This window comes from Equus caballus, chromosome 23 (genome assembly GCF_041296265.1).
Source record: "Equus caballus isolate H_3958 breed thoroughbred chromosome 23, TB-T2T, whole genome shotgun sequence".
Taxonomy (NCBI): domain Eukaryota; kingdom Metazoa; phylum Chordata; class Mammalia; order Perissodactyla; family Equidae; genus Equus; species Equus caballus.
The window spans coordinates 40305547-40322425 of NC_091706.1; the positions used below are offsets into that span (position 1 = coordinate 40305547).

The 16879-nt window shown below is 44.8% G+C and overlaps 2 protein-coding genes across 3 annotated transcripts in view; one reads left to right on the plus strand and one right to left on the minus strand.

The window, feature by feature from the left end:
• Positions 1–1787: 1787 nt before the first annotated feature.
• MLANA (melan-A) lies at positions 1788–14171 on the plus strand. Of its 2 annotated transcripts, XM_070248337.1 has the most exons (6): positions 1796–1893; positions 3358–3459; positions 7715–7811; positions 9329–9397; positions 12446–12559; positions 13870–14171. In XM_070248337.1, the coding sequence occupies exons 2-6, from the start codon at positions 3383–3385 to the stop codon at positions 13936–13938; spliced, it is 426 nt and encodes a 141-aa protein (XP_070104438.1). In that variant the 5' UTR covers positions 1796–1893; positions 3358–3382; the 3' UTR covers positions 13939–14171. The 2 variants fall into 2 exon arrangements, with proteins under 2 accessions (XP_001493351.1, XP_070104438.1); XM_001493301.5 differs by lacking the exon at positions 9329–9397 and having other exon boundaries at positions 1788–1893.
• The window catches only part of BRD10 (bromodomain containing 10), a 106648-nt gene continuing 96481 nt past the window's right edge, over positions 6713–16879 (minus strand). Inside the window, exons 9-10 of the transcript XR_002803230.2 lie at positions 10747–10833; positions 6713–9855 (exon numbers count right to left, since the gene is read on the minus strand). The gene's annotated coding sequence lies outside the window, so the exon portion shown is untranslated. The remainder of the gene's footprint in view (positions 9856–10746; positions 10834–16879) is intronic.

Here is a 16879-nt window from a genome sequence, read left to right on the forward strand (position 1 = left end):
TCGAGGAAACAGAATGTGGTAGGATTTTCAGGCTGAGCTTCCCTGGGAACCCTTATTTGAAGAAGCCACCCCAGCTCATCCTGGGCACTTCACCCTGACAGGGCTGCGCACCTCTGAAGCTGCAAACCACTCAAAGACCTAAAGAGATCCCCTTGTAAGATCTGATCAGGCCTCGCTTGCTGAGCTCCGAAAAGCAGATGAGCTGGAGAATATGTCCCCAGACAGGTCATGGTGTCCCCAGCATGCTGGGACTGGTCCTGTAGCCCCTTCAGGGGAGACGGGGTGATGCCAGCTATCTTGAAGTCTCCACCCTGGAATAATGCCCACACACACTCAAGGCCCTTGAATTAGCTCATATCACTAGGGGACTGAAGCATGACCTGGGAGCTCCCCCTTGCCCTGAGTTGCAGGTCAGTATCTCCCTCCTCTCTGGTCTTGCCACCAATCATCCAGGAGCTCAGGTTAGTTGTAGTGTCCAGTTTAGCTCAAACCTCAGCTTCTCATCTCAGAACTGCATCCTTCTTCCTGGACTAGCACCACCACTAGGCCTTTCTGGGAGCTACTGGATATACCCTGTGGTTAGCTGCTCTCCCCAAATCTATCAATACCAAGGGCTTGTATCCTTCCTGATTTTTGTACAAAATCTCCTGAATCTGCCTCAGTTCTGGAATCCAGACTAAGTCATGTTCTATTACTCTGCCTCAGGGCTTTTGCACTGGTTGTTCTGTCTGAAATGCTCTTCCTCCATCTCCATATGGCTGACTCCTTCTTGTCATTTAGGTCTCAGTTTACATTATTCTTCCTTTTCAGAAAGGCTTCCCCTGTCTCGCCTAATAATGACCACCCCCCTCTCTGTGTGTTGTTTCTCCCTTGCCATCTGCAGTGATGGTTATCCAGTATCCAGGAGGTTGATAATGCCGTCACACCGGACAGTCCAAAATGGGAACTGGACAGAGCGGGGCCCTCGGATGCTATGGGGAAGGGGACCTTAGTGGTCATTCAGTCTGAGAACTCTCACATCCCTCCATTCGAGGGGGTGTTTTATTTGTCCATGAGGTTACAGAGAGCTGGTGAGCAAAGGTACCGTTCCATCCTACTGAAATCCTTTTGGACTATACACATTTGACTCTCAGGGTCTGTGATGTCAGGTCAAATCGGCCATGGTTTCCATTACACTCTAGGTAGGTCATATGTACCTTCAAAGAGGAAATTTTGTCTGCCCCTTGCAGATGCATGAAACCCACTCTTCCCAGGGGACGGTTATCCCAGAAGGCATCACAAAGAAATCAGGGGGCTCAGCTTAGGAAGTTTTAGGGATCTTCTGTTTTCTCTTCTTGATCAGGACGGGGAGGGACTACATGCTCTCCAGGTCTGAGCCCAAAGGCTCTTCAACACCCTGGGGGGGGGGGGAGATGAGGAGGGGGTAGAGGACCCAGTTACATTTGAATCTCAGATAAACAACAAAATATTTGTTTAGTAAAAATATGTCCCATGCAATAAGTGGGGCATGTTTATACTAAAAAATATTGCATGGGACACAGTTGTAGTAAAAGATTATTCCTTGTTCATCTGAAATTCAAATGTAACTGGGTATCCTGTATTTGGTCTGGCAACCCTAAGGAGGAGAGACTAGCATTTAAAATAAATGACTTCCCTAGGATGAAATCCTGGGATTGGGGAAAACAGAGGCCACAGCGAGCCATGACTTTTTGAGAGGAGGAATGAAGTCAGTTTCTTTCATGCCAATTAAGCAATCGCAGACGACCCCGTCAGAAATCCAAACTCGTGACTAACATGGGACTCGAGACCAGGGGGAAGAAAAGATTAAGAGCCAGAGAAGCAATCTTCACACACAGGGCCAGCCAGCAGACGGAGAGGATCCCATCCAGGAAGGTAGGATCATTGTCTTCTCACTCGTGGTTGTGGTCCTGTTCTTTCAGAACGGCATGTGGGAGATTCTGGTGGACTCCATCACCCTCCGTCGTTGCCTCCCTGACGCTTGGCTCTCAGCAGATTTTCTCCTCAGTGTTTGTTGTTCTCCATCTTCTGAGGGTTCACAAAGTCTCTTCCTAGATCCTCTCTCTACCCTGCCAACGCGCAAAGCCGGGAACTAGGAAAAGCAGTTATTCGGGCTACAGCCTGATTGGAAGCAGAAGCATCCTCCTGTCACTTGAAGGACCGCTTCTCTTGGCTGGGGTGAGATGAGGTGCATTTACTGTCTCTACATCATTTGCCACGGCTCTAAGCTGGAGGTATAGATTTACAAAAACAACTGAACACAGAATTAATTGACTTTTGTGTCTGTAATTTTGAACACAGGGTTCACCCCTACGTTACTCACCTGAGATGATCAGTGAGTTCAACTGTAATTTCTTTTTTACAACTGGGAAGAGCAAATTACACATGAAATGCCCCAGTGGAAGGGTTTGGGCGGTGAATTCCCCACTCTGCTCTCCCTCTTCTCTCCTGCTGTTTTAAAGAGGCTCATTAATATAACTCTATGGGGATCAGACCTTTGAAATTGATGAGAACAATAAGAGGGAAGAAAAATACACAGTAGCAAGGAGAGAAAAGAAACCATTGTTGGTTTTGAACAAGCACACGTTAATCATGACCACTGTGGTTCAAGAGCTTTTTGTTTATTTTATAGTTTAAAATTTTGTACAATAATTTAAAAATATATAAAAAATATTTTTAAACCCTAGTCATGGACTTGAACAAGGAAGAGGTAGAAATTGATTTTGGTGGGAGGGAAAACAAATTGTTAGGCCAAGTCAGGTCATGGGCTTCCTCGGCGTATTTTGGGTGGAGTGAACGTGGAGAAGCCCAGACATCTCTATGGGGCAGTTTCCCTTGCTGGAAAGTCGGCTTGGAGGATGCTATGCTCGGCCACACACACATAACCTTCTATTTGTCCAAAGATTGATATAAAATTATACCTTTGGGGGAAAATAACTTCTCTTCTTTTATTAAGCACAGTCCTGGGCCAGCAAAAGTAAGGAATGACTAAAGTGCTTTTCCTTTGTTTCTCTACAAGTTTATGGTATAGAGTCAAATTGAAAGCAAATGAAGAACATTTTCCCCCCAAATAACAACTGAATTTGGAAATTTTTTGCTTTTGTTTGTAGTTTCTTCTGTGAACTTAATTTTCAGTTGGTGGAAGGGGTTAGAAACCTGAGCAATTTCTACTTTATATCAGTGAAAGAAGCAAGTATAAATCCTCTCACAGAGAGAAAGCAGAGGGTCCCGGCTGTCGTTAATGGTCACCTAGTGGGAACGTCTTTGTGGGTCTTTATGAGATGATGAGCAAGGATGCTCCAGATGCATTAAATGATGCCTGTGTGCCCCTGCTGTTAGGTGTCCTGTGGCCTGACCCCACAAGATGCCAAGAGAAGAAGCTTACTTCACCTATGGTTACCCCAAGATGGGGCACGGCCGCTCCCACATCACAGCTGAAGAGTAAGTTCAAAACCGCACCCAGCGGGGTTTCCAGTTTGCCCTTTGCTGACACAGCCTGCTGACTTCCACCAGCATGTGCCTGTCCGTAAATCTCTCTAGTGTTCCTTTCTCCAGGGAGTAAAAACCATGGCAATGTGGTGAGGAGACCCTCTGGTCCTGTAAGTGGTCACTTAAGCTCCTCTGAGGCCAAATGGTCAAGGAGATAGGAATAGGAAGAAGTTGAATCTTGCTGTTTTTGTCTGGATTCTTGGCTATTAGGCCTTCGCTGTAGGTTCCCAGGCTGAAAAACATCTGTCTGGGAGCAAGGTGCCTCTTTCCTCAAACCTTGCTCTGTCCATGCCACTCAGGCTCCTGGAGGTGGTTTGCAGACGGAACAAAGGCAATTTGCCAAACAGCAAGTGACGACGAAGGGCAGGTGTGTGCAACTCACCTGCAGACTGACTCCAGGGCCAAAGCGGTGGCCATAACCTTTGCATCATAACTTCATCCTAAGGAAAGGTGCTTGGTGCTATGAATTAATTAAAAATAAGTATTTATACAAGTAAGCATTTCTAAGTGCTAAGCATTGCATAACCAGCCCAAGGCACTATTTTTGTCTTAGAGAAAATCTTACAATCTCCTGGGAGAGTTAGGCTCGAGAATAACTTCAGCAAGTGCTATAATGGGAACACAGGCTGCAGGGACACGCTGTGCACGTACTAGAGGGGGCAAGGGTGCGGTGGTGGCAGCGAGGGCTCCACCCTCTGAGTGGAGACTCCAACAGCACAAACAAGGAACCAGGAGTTTATCTGGACCATCTCTTAAGTCGTCTGCTCAGAACTTCCTGCAAACCCGCGCTCTCTTTGGAAAGAACCATTGAAATAGCTTTACTAGAGTGAACTGGCAGGAGCCAGCAAGATGTAGAATGCATCCGAGGCCCCAAGGGAGAATTCAGGATGTGAGCATCTCCTCAGAAGACCATAGTGAGATTCTCTAATGTCCCCACATGGTCATTGGGGTTGCGGGTGGGGAGATCATCTGAAAAAACGTCCAAGAGCAAACACATACTCTTTGGGGGGTACATTTCACATGGTATTAGGGAGGATATTGTTTCAGTTCTGTATGATGACTCAGTAGACACTATCTCTGGGAAACCTCAGCAGAGAGGGGTTCTCTCAGTTGAGAAGGCATAAGTCGCCCATGGAGCTTGTGAAAATGCAGGTTCCCAGACCAGCGACCCAAGAGGCTGATTTGGTAGGTCTAGGGGTGGCGACCCTGGATTTGCACTTTAATGTGCACCTCAGGTGACTGTTGCAGGAGGTATTTGGTGACCCTCTGAGGAGCCCCGCCTGGCTGGGTCGTGGGTTCATCTGGCATATCCTGGTGTTTTCTGCTCTCAGTTAGTCACTTGGTGTGTGTGAGTGAAACGTGACTGTTCCTAAAGAGCTGGAACAGAGCTCTGTCTGTGTCAACATGTCCAAGGGGATGACCACAGACCTGGTGGGCAAAATTAGATGCAGGCATGCTGGGAGTTGAATCAGCTGCCTTCAGTCATGAGAACGCACTGAATGCTCCTCGTGCCAGCTTCATTTCAGGAAGAGGTGGTACCGCAGGAAAAGCACTGACCTGGGAGATGGGAGACCTGGGTCCAGCCCAAATTCTAGCACTCACTTGCTGGGTATTTTGGAACAGTTGCTGTGAATGCTGGTTCTGCCACCTACCAGTTGTGCAACCTTAGGCATTATACCAGCGTAAAGTCTTGGGGATGTCAGATGATGTAAAATGAACATCATATGTACCTCAGAGGATTGTCGTGAGGATGGAATAAAAGCCTAAAAGGGGGGTGCTTGACACGAATCAGGGCTCAGTGAATGGTAGAGTAGCTGCTAAGGTGGCGGTGACGCTGATGAATCTCTGCTGGTCTTGGCTTCATGATCTAGGAGGTGGGTGGGTGTTGGCCTGCATTATTAGGTCATCCCACAGTTCTCTCTACCCCATTTGGAGATGGACCGGATAGGCTTAATGCCTCAGCAGCCTTGAGATGGAAGTGGTCCAGTAGGTGGTACTGGGCAAAGGTCTCTCAAGGAGAAGCCTCGGTTAGACCTTGCCTCACCTGTAGCTTCTCAATCTCTTATAAACCACCCAGCTCTGCAGAGCCTTTCATTAGCAAGTCACAGAAAAAAAGACAGCACTCTCCACTTTGATCGTGCTGTGATATGGAAAATCAGGCAGGTGTTAGCAAATTGACAATATTATGCAGGGAAAGTACAGCCCCTGACCCCATTTCTAAGGCCTTTGTGGTAACTAACGCTTCCCACGGGCCACTGGACACAGGGCCGGGGAGGCTGGCTTAGATGCCCAGATTGCATCCTGCTGCTGAGGAGCAGACACTTCTCAGTAAGTGATGCCACAGCTTTGCTCTAGGTTCAGCTCAGACATTTCTGGCCAGAGCCGAGCCTCCATGCTGTCTCTTTGAGTAATCCATGCCTGGCCTGCCGAGAGGTGCTTACTAAATCTTTCCTGAGTGCTTGACTCCAGAGGTCAGCTAGCCTCTCTGACTTGGCAGTCATGCAGACTGGGGTGGTCAGGCCACTCGTCTCAGCATCCCCACGGCTCTACCCCCAGCTCTGTTCTGAGATGACTCTTCCAGGCCACTCAGATGAGACCAGAAAAAGCAGTCAGTACACTCAGGTGAGACCAGAAAAAGCAGCCAGTACTGTTCCATCTGGTTTGGTCCTTGGTGACCCTGCATGGGATTCCTGGAGCAAGCGGAGGCCAGATAGGAGCTTGCCTAGCTAAGCATAAACATGGGACACATGTCCTACCAGCTGGGCTGAGCTCTGGCAAGCCCGTGCGATAGTTTTAGTTTCAGAGAACTCTAAATCCCACAAGTCCTCCTTCCACCCCTTTAGTCAGCTCTGAGCCCTTGGTGGCCAGTTGCCATGCTGTCTCCTTCTCTTCATTACCTTCTCTCCATCCCTAATCCAAAACTGCTCTGTGGAAAGTTGCTGATCCCCTCATTCTCACTAGAGTGTCACTGACCCACAAGAGGTTAAAGTAATAGAGAAGTAAGCTATTAGACCAACGGAATGAATCTTTAAAGATGGTATTTCAGGTCTTCAGTTCCAATTGCAGATGCAAAAAAAAAAAAAAATGATGATATTAGGACTAACATTATGCCACAAATCCAGATAGTTGTAAACAGTTATTTTAAGGAAGACATTAAATGGCTCATTCATTTTGCAGACAGACTGGTATTATAGGGGAGAGGATGTGAATTTGTAATCACCTGTAATTTATTTGTTTGGCTATCCATCCAACTGTCCATTTATTCATCCATCCATCTTCAAGAAATATTTCCTGAAACACCCATGTGCCTGACCCTTTCTAGGCATTGAGGAAACAAATTAAAACACAAAGAAACCAAAACCCAAAAAACTTCTCTGGGAGCTCTTTTTCTGGAAGACACAGGTAAGCACACTGCTGATTACCACCACAGGGCTGCCTATGAGAGAAGCCAAGATGGCTTGCCTTCATACCGGGAGGGGTGATGCTGAGACTAGGAACATGAGAATACTAGTCAGGGCGGGAATGGAGAGAGGGCATGGGTAAACAGTGAGGGGGGCAGTTTTGGGTAGAGAGGGTACAAACACAACTGAGAGAGATTCAAGTTGAAACCCTAGCTCCATCTTGTGCTATCTCCATATATGCCATCAGCAAGGCCCTTAACCTCTGCATTTATGTCCTCATCTGTGAAATGGAGATGACAAATGGTGCCTACCTTACAGGGCTCTTGTGAGAAGTAAATAAGCTAATGTGTATAGAATGCTTAGTATGGCACCCACCTTATGGTAGACATTGTCGATATTAATTTCCATTTCCTTTTTGTGGGCTGATAGTTGGGGAAAATGTTGTAAACTAGCCCTGATGAAAAGAAAAGATAATTCAGTCTCAATAAATATATTGTCCACATGAGGGTCAGTTGCTACTGTACCTCTTGCACCTGGAACTTGGGTGCTTGGGCCATGCCAGTTAGCGCTGTTCCTGTGGGCACACACCTGGGAGGATCCTAGAGAAGATCCTGTCCCTGGATACAGGCGCTGGAGGCCTGGTGGGTGCCTGGTGTGGTGTGGGGTGGGAAACTACTTGGGGCCGGGGAGGTGCTGCTCTGGGCTGGCAAAGCCCCTGTGAAGAGAGAAGAAGATTGATGTATGTGTCATCACAATCTGGAGCAAGGTTTCTGTACCACTGTGGGTTTGTCTATCTCTTGGACCAGGGCTGCCGGGATTGGCATCCTGATAGTGATCCTGGGAATTTTACTGCTCATTGGCTGTTGGTATTGTAGAAGACGAAGTGGATACAAAAGCTTGAAGGTTGGTATAATTCCCACTACTGGGATCCCTCCAGATCCAGGACCCCTTCCCCCTTCTTTCTCTGAATTTCCAGGGAGTGGGTAACATTCTCATGATCACCTCTAGCTCTGACTTCTGCTTCTGATGAGTCTTTCTCCACATTGTACTTCTTGCAACTCTTCCTTTGCCTCTGCCCAGGCATGACCCCCAATCAGGAACGTGGCCATCTCTTTGCTTCTACTCACAGCATACTTGAGTGCCTGGCTGTTGTGTGTAGCTGAGCACAGATAGTTTGTGGAACACAGGGGAAGGGTTTGTGGTCCTCTTGCACAGCAAACAGCAGCATATTAGACACTCCAGGGCTTCCCAATCCTTCTGGGGGTTCTCACTGGTCCTGTGACTCCACTTCGGAGCCTGTTGCTCTCATCCTGCCTCCACTTCCTCCCAGTTTGCCTAGGAATTCCAAGATCTTCTAACTCTGTTATACCAAGCAACCCACCACCATACCAACGACCCCTCCAGCCATCAGTGCAATGAGGAAACCATCCACACCTCAGTAACACGAAGGACCACCGGGTTTTTAACAGGCTCCATCCTCCTTAGATGACCAATATGGTTTTAGTAGAATTTTTTCTTCTTTACCCATACGAGCAGGCAGCTGACACAATGATGCAGTCCAGTCTTCTGGCAGCAGGATCTTCCATGAATGGGAAACACCGAGTCTCTAAACTATAAAAACTACAGGTTTCAGAAACCTCCTTTCAAAGCCAGGTAGCACTTTAGCACTTAAGCATCCAAAGGCATTTTCCATAGTGAGGGATGGAATAAAAGGAGAGTTGCAATTCTTTCTCTCCCTCCTCCCTTTTTCTTGTTATTACAAATCTGAAAGCTTCCGAGGTTGACACATAATGGAAAAAAAAAATTATCTTTACAAAAGATGTTAGAAAGTTCCATTCCTCATTCAGCAAGCACTTCATTTAGAAGAAAAGTTTCTGTGATGGAGGGGAGGGTTGGTGTGGCTGGGGGGCTAGAGCTTGGCCGTCTGAGGAGGAGAAGCAGAAGGGGAGAGATGCAGTTTCAAATTCTTCTCCTCCTTGCCAGAAAGCTTGGGCAGTCCCTAGAGTCCCTTTCGCTAATGCTCATCTTGCCAGAGTGTCCCAAACATAAACCGTGAAAGACAGGGTGAGTTTGGGGGCTGACACCACCCCCGCCTCCACGCCTACCCACACCGAGTAGCAGCCCTCCAGTGTGCTGACATCTAGTGGGCAGGAGGAGAAGTTGCTGAGTCTGAATGAGCCTCCAAACCAAGTACCATAGGAAAGCCTTGGGGTAGGAGGTAGGGATGGAACTCCTGCTCAGACGACGCCTCTCTGTGGCCGTCCACAGCAGGTTAGTCGGGGAGGGGCTTTGCTCTGTCACAGAATTCCATTTGTACCTCTAGCACGGGGGGGGGGAGGGAGGGTTAAGACATTGCCTTGTAATTGGTTATTTACTTTTTGCCTCTTCCACCCCTTCTCTCTCCTCCATTTCTGAACTAGGACAGAGAATATTTCTCACTCTTCTTTGTACCTCGAGCACGGTGCCTGGCACACGGCAGTCACCCAATCGTATGTCATCGGGATTTGGTCTCATTGTCTGCTGCTGACTTGCTTGGTGACCTTAAATTTTAACTTCTCTGAGCTTCATTTGCTCTATTCTACACCTATATAATGTGATATAACATGATGTATATCAGTTTTTATTTAATGTATATTTCCTTCTATGTTTCTATTTCATTCTATTTTTGTATGTAAAGAACACAATGGTTTAGTCGTTCAAGGAGTAAAAGCTATACAAACTCAGAATGTTGGTATCCATTTCCTAACAGTCCACAATTACCAGCTTGATGCCACTGGACAAAAAGAATGATTTTTTTTTCCTTTCTGCTTCAACACCTCATTCAGTTGAAGAATAACAGAGTCTGAAGGTCGTGGGCTCAGACACTGTGAACATTTTGCTTGGTGAAGTTCAAGTTCGACCCAGCGTGCCTCCATTCCTCTAGCTCTAGATCAGTGACTTGCAGTTCCTGGAATTTTTATGAAATAGAACTGTGTTTAAATTCCCTGGTTCCCCACAAGTCTAAAAATGCTCTCTGTCATTTGTTTTTTAAATTAATATTAAAATCTTATTTTGAGACTTTCAGGTCTCCTGAAAAGCCAGGTTGGAGATCAGCAGTCTAAGAAATTTAGGCAAAATTATGTAAAATAGTGTATGAAGTACTGCATTTATTTACATAATTACCTCCTTGTCGCTCTTTGGTGATTCTATTTTCATTTTAAAGCAGAAGAACATAAATGACAGTAAATGCAAGCTCCAGGTACCAGCGTTACTCCACCCTCAGTATCCTTCATTATGCTTTGAAATGTCTACTTTCCCACTTCCATTGACCACAGAATGGTAGCAACATTGCTTGGAATTAACATCTCCTAAAATTTCTCCCTGGCTAACAATTCCCCTTAGACCTGAAGAACACCTTTTGAATGGAAAGACTGCTTTTTGCAGCAACATGTTTTTGCAGGAAAATGATCTGTACTGGACTGGATGTTGGTTTTTGTATTTACCAATTTTACTCTTTCACTTGGAAGTTTAGGACATAATACTTTTGATTCTTGGAGAATTTCGAGGCCCTGCCAACAGCTCAGTTTACACTCATGTCTCACGGTGTTGTGTTTCTCAACACACTTGAATCACCCGGGGTCTTGCTAAAATGCAGACTCTGGGACCATCTCTGGTGGTGGGACCGAGGAACCTACATTTCAATGTGCACACTGAAATTTGAATGCAAATACCGAGAACTGGCAGTGAACTGAGTGAGTGGGTCATGCTCCTATCCTATGGCAGGTGTGAGATTTATAAAATAGAACAAGAATAAAAGAGATAATTGACGTAAATGGAGAGAACACGTTAAACACCTTACCTGAGGTATATCGCTGGGAGTTGGGGCGGGGAGCAGAACCACCCTGGGTCCTCAGTCAACATTAGGGTCCTTGTGCATATATCCTTCCTGGGGGTAGAGTCAATAATAATTTCAGACTAGAGTTTAGGAAAACTACTTTACAGCCTGCAGACTGTGTAGGTATCAGCCCAATCCATGTCTGGCCTCGTCCAATTGATGTTCCAAACACTTCTTCTCCCTGGGTAACCTGCCTTGATGCCCGTCTCCTCCAACCAATGATTAGCCACCATCAGACAGACAAGCCCGAAGAGCTGCTGGACCCCTGCACAGCCTCCCCGTTCCAGCCCCTCTCAGCCAGTACCACAGAAAGCATGCTGCTAACGCCCCACTGGCTGGATTTGGCTCACAGATATGTTTGGGCCTGTATTTAAAAAAACTGAATTAGGTACCAACATTTAAAAGTAACATTTTACATAAAAATCTTGATTTCTAGTTTCTTTTTTAAAATATTGAAAGATCTGGCAAAAACGGGCGGCTATGCCGTGGTTGTCCCCTTAGATGGGATGTACACTCCCTCCTTTCCCACGGCCCCCACCTGGTCCCACCTGACCCCCTTGCATCACCTGCCTGGTCCCTCTAAGCATCTGAGGATAGCTGAGTCGCCCCAGGTGCAGGCGATACGGAGGTGCCCTGTCTGTAGAGCAGTGGTTCTGGGTGCACCCCTGGACCAGCAGCAGCAGCATCACCTGGGAACATGTTAGAAATGCAAGTTCACGGGCCTCACCTAAGACCTACTATGTCAGAATTTCTGGGTGTGGGTGCAGCAATCTGTGTTTAACAAGCTCTCCAGGTGACGCTGATGGATGCTAAAGTTTGAGAACCACTGCAGTGGAGAATTAAACAACAGTAATGAAAGTGACTCAAAGTTAGTCTGCTTTTTATGATCACAATGTGCCAGCAATTTTAAACAATGTCAGTGAGGCAATACTGCCCCTCACTAGGGAGGACCGCTTCTGCAGTCCCCACTTTGGGATGTGTCTCTGTCTTGTACAGACTGTTATCATTCTATTCCGGTATGGAGAGCATCACCCCCTCAACCTATGCAAAGCACCAAACCCAGACTTTACCCACCCATCCCCCCAATAACTCAGGGTTCATCACTTCACCTTAGACCGACTTGTCATCATTGTTGCAACCTGACTTGGAAGCTCAGGGCTACACCACAGCATTTTTATCACAACATACACATTCGCAGTGTTTAAGATATTTTGCTGTCGTTATGGAGAAGGCAGAAATAGACAGTGTGCCCCTGTTGTCAAGTTGTTCATACGCTTGTCCTCACTGTGATACCAGCTCCTGCCTCACTAGCTCTGATCTACTCCACGTGCAATCATTCTCTGAGGTTCATTTTTTAGATTCACTTTTTCTCCTTCCCTTAAAAAATATTTGTTGACTAACTATTGGGTTCAGGCACTGTACCAGGTGCTTGAGTTTTAGTTAATTCCCAGAACAACTCTGAGAGGTAGGTGGTATTATCTTCATAGTACAGACACAAAAATGGGAATTCAGAGAGGTTAAGTGACGAGTCTGAGGACACACAGCAAATAAGTGGTAGAACTAAGATTAAAACCCATTCTTAAAACTTCGGCTTCCTTCTCTTTTCTTCAATGTACTCAATTATTTTTTCTCACTCACTGATCTTGATGAATTCATATTTCAGGACAAAAGCATTTATGTTAGTACTCAAAGTACCTTAACAGGAAGATGTCCACGTGAGGGGCTTGGTCACCAGGACAGCAAACTGCCTTTTCAGGAGAACAGTTGTGACCCTGTGGTAGGTTGAGTTCCTTCATCTTGGTGTTTTCACTTATGGCTGCTTTTAACTCAAACGTACAAAATTATTTTCATTTGAAAAGCGAGGGCATTGTAAATGTACTTAATGCTACGGGACTGTATGCTTAAAAATGGTTAAAATGGTAAATTTTATGTTATGTATATTTTACCATAATAAAAAATAAAGATAAAAAACAAGGGAATCACAGAGATTTTCTTAAATTGTGTCCTCTAATACCCAGATTTCCCAGGGTCAATGATGAGATCCCTACATATAATAAGATCCAAAGAACTTGGTTCTGGATATGTCATCCTTTTGTCTTATGTTTTTAGTATATTTGCCTCTGTCCTGAATGTAGATATATCTAAGGGGGAGAAAAAAGTACCTATTATTAATTGTGTGGAGCTCTGCTGTCCAATACAGTAGCCACTAGTCACATATGTCTACTGAGCACTGGAAACATAGTAGTTTGAAATTAAGGTGTGCTGTAATACACACCAGATTTCAAAGACTTAGTATGAGGAAAACAATATAAATAATTCATTAATGATTTTTATATTGATTACTTGTTGAAATGGTAATATTTTGATATGTGGGGTTAAGTAAAATATATTATTAAGATTTTTACCTGTTTCTTTTAATTTTTTTAATGTAGTGACTAGGAATTGTAAAATCGCATATGTGGTGCGCTGTATTTCTATTGGATGGCGCTGGTATAGATGCAGTGTATCATAACGGTTGAGAACACTGACTCTGGAGCCAAATTACTGTGTTTGATTCTCAGCTCCATGACTTACTAGTTGTGTGTCCTTGGACAAGTGACTTAACCTCCCCATGCTTCAGTTTCCCCGCCTGTAACATGAAAACAATGAAAATACTCCTTGAGTTGTGTGCGTTAAATGAAGGCCTTACACATTTGTGCTCTGTTGATAGTAGCCATGGCCTTTAGACACAACTGCAAGGATCTGTGTTGTAAAGATGCAATGTATATTAGTGTCTGCAGTTCAAGATTTATTAGTTAGGGTGTGGAACTTCTACTGACAAGGATAATTCAGGTATAAATAAATTTTTGAGATTTTTGGGAAGCCCCTCAGCCCTACTTTTCTCTGCTCTTCCCCCCAACAATGTTTCAACATACACACTTGTGAAATTTAACAATGATTACCTCATTGGGTGGAAATTAGATGTGGGCACTTACAAGTTTCAGTCCCAAGCAAAAGTATAAGTATGATGCTATTTTGACTTAATCCCTCTCCCAGAAACACATGCACTGTTGCCAAGCCCATACTCTCCCTTTCTCTTTCTCACAGGTTCCCAATGCTCCACCTGCCTACGAGAAACTTTCTGCAACGCAGTCACCACCACCTTATTCGCCGTGAGAGCCAGCAAGGCCCCTGAGAGATGCAGTAATGATTTCCCTCACACTTTTGCTTGAATTTAATACAGACATCTAATGTTCTGCTTTGGAATGCTATGGAAACAGTGTACATCGTCTCTAACAATAAGCTTAGTGTTAAATTCTTTAGGGCAACTAGCAATACTAATTAAGTGAGGAAATGACTAGAAGTATTAAAATGAGAAACACTTTGTTAATAAAGGTTGTAATGCCTGATATTATCTGTGCCAGTAGCAATGCTAATAAATCTATGGTGTTATTTTCCGAGGGACAGAATTCAAGTGGGTGTTTGGGACCAACCACTTTCTTTTTTGTTGAAATTTAGCTAGTAACTATCAAATTACTATTATGACTTTTGAAGAAGCAACCCCTTGACCAACATGAACTCTAACAGAATTGTTGCAGGTGAGTCTGTGCTATGGACTGCTCACAAAGGATATCTTTAAAGGTTTAAGACCAAATGTTGATTGACCTACCAAATAATAGATTCATCTGATGAGGAAAGCATCAGTATGTCTCTTTGTGTTCTAAAATCCCATGATACTACAATAATATACTGCAGAGATCCTGTATCTTTTTTTGCAGGGGAAGATTTGCCCTAAGCTAACATCTGTTGCCAGTCTTCCTCTTTTTTTCTTCCTTCCCCCACCCCGCAAAGCCTCAGTACATAGTTGTAAGTTCTTCTGGCTCTTCTACATTAGCTGCTGTCACAGCATGACTACTGACAGACAAGTGGTGTGGTTCCGTGCCTGGGAACTGAACTGGGCTGTTGAAGTGGAGTACGTCAAACTTCAACCGCTAGGCCATCAGGGCTGGCTCGAGATCTTGTATCTTACATAATACATATAATGCAATTTTAATTACATTTCACTTCAAGGCTCAATGCTATCATAATTAAGGACAAGAATTTTCTGTTAAACCAGAAGGTGGTATAAGGATTTAAATAAGTAAAAGCTACTGTAGTTTGGCTGATGTCTTGCCTTAAATGTTTCAATGGTAATTTAGTTCCAAATCCCACTCAAAAGAACATATAGAAGAAATTACAAAGGATCAGAGATTCTGGAATGGTGTTGTTATTTGCATAGCAACATCACAGTCTTTTTGTTGTTGACATCTACATATCACCTATACTACTGTTTATCTAATATTTTTCTTTCAGTCAGCTCACTTAAAAATTTTTTTGGTTTTGGGGCTGGCCCCATGGCCGAGTGGTTAAGTTCGCGCGCTCTGCTGCAGGCGGCCCAGTGTTTCATTGGTTCAAATCCTGGGCGCAGACATGGCACTGCTCCTCAAACCACGCTGAGGCAGCATCCCACATGCCACAACCAGAAGGACCCACAATGAAGAATATGCAACTATGTACCAGGGGGCTTTGGGGAGAAAAAGGAAAAGAAATAAAATCTTTAAAAAAAAAGGTTTTTTTGGCTTAAATTTACATCGCCCTCTCCAAATGGAAAATCAGTGTCATTTTCCATAAGTGGAAGATAACTATAAAAATGAAGATAATGAAAGCAAATTGTATTTATTAAAACCTAGGAAGATACTGATGGTCACAGAAGGCTGTCAACATGAGACTTGCTCTCTTTACTAAAGAGGGAGATAGGCAAGAATCAGAGAAAAGCTTTTAATATAATTAAAAGGCTTGCAAGCGAAAGAAATGACATTCTCACTATTTGACTCAGTGTTATTTAATGCTGAGTCAGTAAACCACCTAAAATCATCTTGTGTCATTGGAAACATCAGTGTAGCAGAAGGGCATCATTTTCTACAAAAGACAAAATTGCACTGAAGGGAAAAAAACACTGAATAAAGAGACTTATTACACATATTGAAAAAAAATGTCATTCAACAAAATACTAAAATACCTCCCTATCCTTCCTGATTCTGTCCAGTTTACCACTTAAAATAAGCCCTCTCCTTCCCCTTTTCAAATAAATGAATTCTAAACAAACTTCATCAGGCATTTGGCCAGCTCCTCTCCTTGTTGCAAGGCCTAGTCTGAGCCTCAATTCTCCACATTTATAAAAAAACCTATGGCTTGAGCCCTGGACACCTGTGAGATCTCCAGACCGTCATCTGCTGAGAGTTCTTGCTTTCCCTATGGAAAAAGACTCTTCACAGAGTCCCTCCAGGCACCGTCCCAGGTGATGAGGCTTGGGCTGAGTCTACCAGAGAGAAACTAGGAGAGTGAGATATTGTTTAAAGGAACAGAAAGTCTCAGATTCAGCCAAAAGAACCTACTCCCTTCACTGAGGCAGCCACACTTTTGAAAATGACGCCCTGAGTTGGACACCAATTGCAGGACAATCTTGGGAGCCATGAGCTGAAGATGGCAGCGTCACATGACGGAAGGAGCCTGCGTCACTGAGTCACTGAGTCACCACTGGAGGAGTTTCCCTCTTCTAGGAATGCTTGGATTGAATGGGGACAAATTGACCCCACAGAAAACCCATTAACTGTTAAGACACTGCCAAATCTGATATTGAAATATAGGGCTGTTAGTTAATACCTTTGTTGAGGCCCTTCCGTGCTCTGCCCTTGCCCACCTGGACGGACCAAACACAAACCAGGGGGAGCCTTCGGGGGAGGGAGATCCCTGTGACCTTTGCAGGCATGATCAGGCTTCCCTGCTGCCCAAGAAACTTGAACTCAGAAGAATAAGCCTCACCAAGGGCCGTGGGCACAGGAGTCTTCTACTGCAGTGTGCCCCACCACTATGCCATGACATACTCGTGTGCAGAGAATGAGTAATGGCATGGCACCCCTTTGATTTCCGAGGTTTCCTGTAGGATCAGGTCAGGACTAGAGTGATCAGAGCTGAGGGCTGGTCTCCTCTGGTTGCAATTGTTTTCTACTTGTCCAGATGTACTGAACAAATATCACTTTCTATTTGTGCAGTGAGCAGAGCAAAGATAGCAAGCTCT

What these genes read in the sequence shown, in the direction of transcription:
- MLANA (XM_070248337.1), top strand. Translation starts at nt 3,383, where the DNA reads ATGCCAAGAGAAGAAGCTTACTTCACCTATGGTTACCCCAAGATGGGG. An exon ending in GTGGATACAAAAGCTTGAAG is followed by an intron (nt 7,812 to 9,328) that starts GTTGGTATAATT and finishes TTTCTGAACTAG; the next exon opens with GACAGAGAATATTTCTCACT. An exon ending in CACACGGCAGTCACCCAATC is followed by an intron (nt 9,398 to 12,445) that starts GTATGTCATCGG and finishes TTCATATTTCAG; the next exon opens with GACAAAAGCATTTATGTTAG.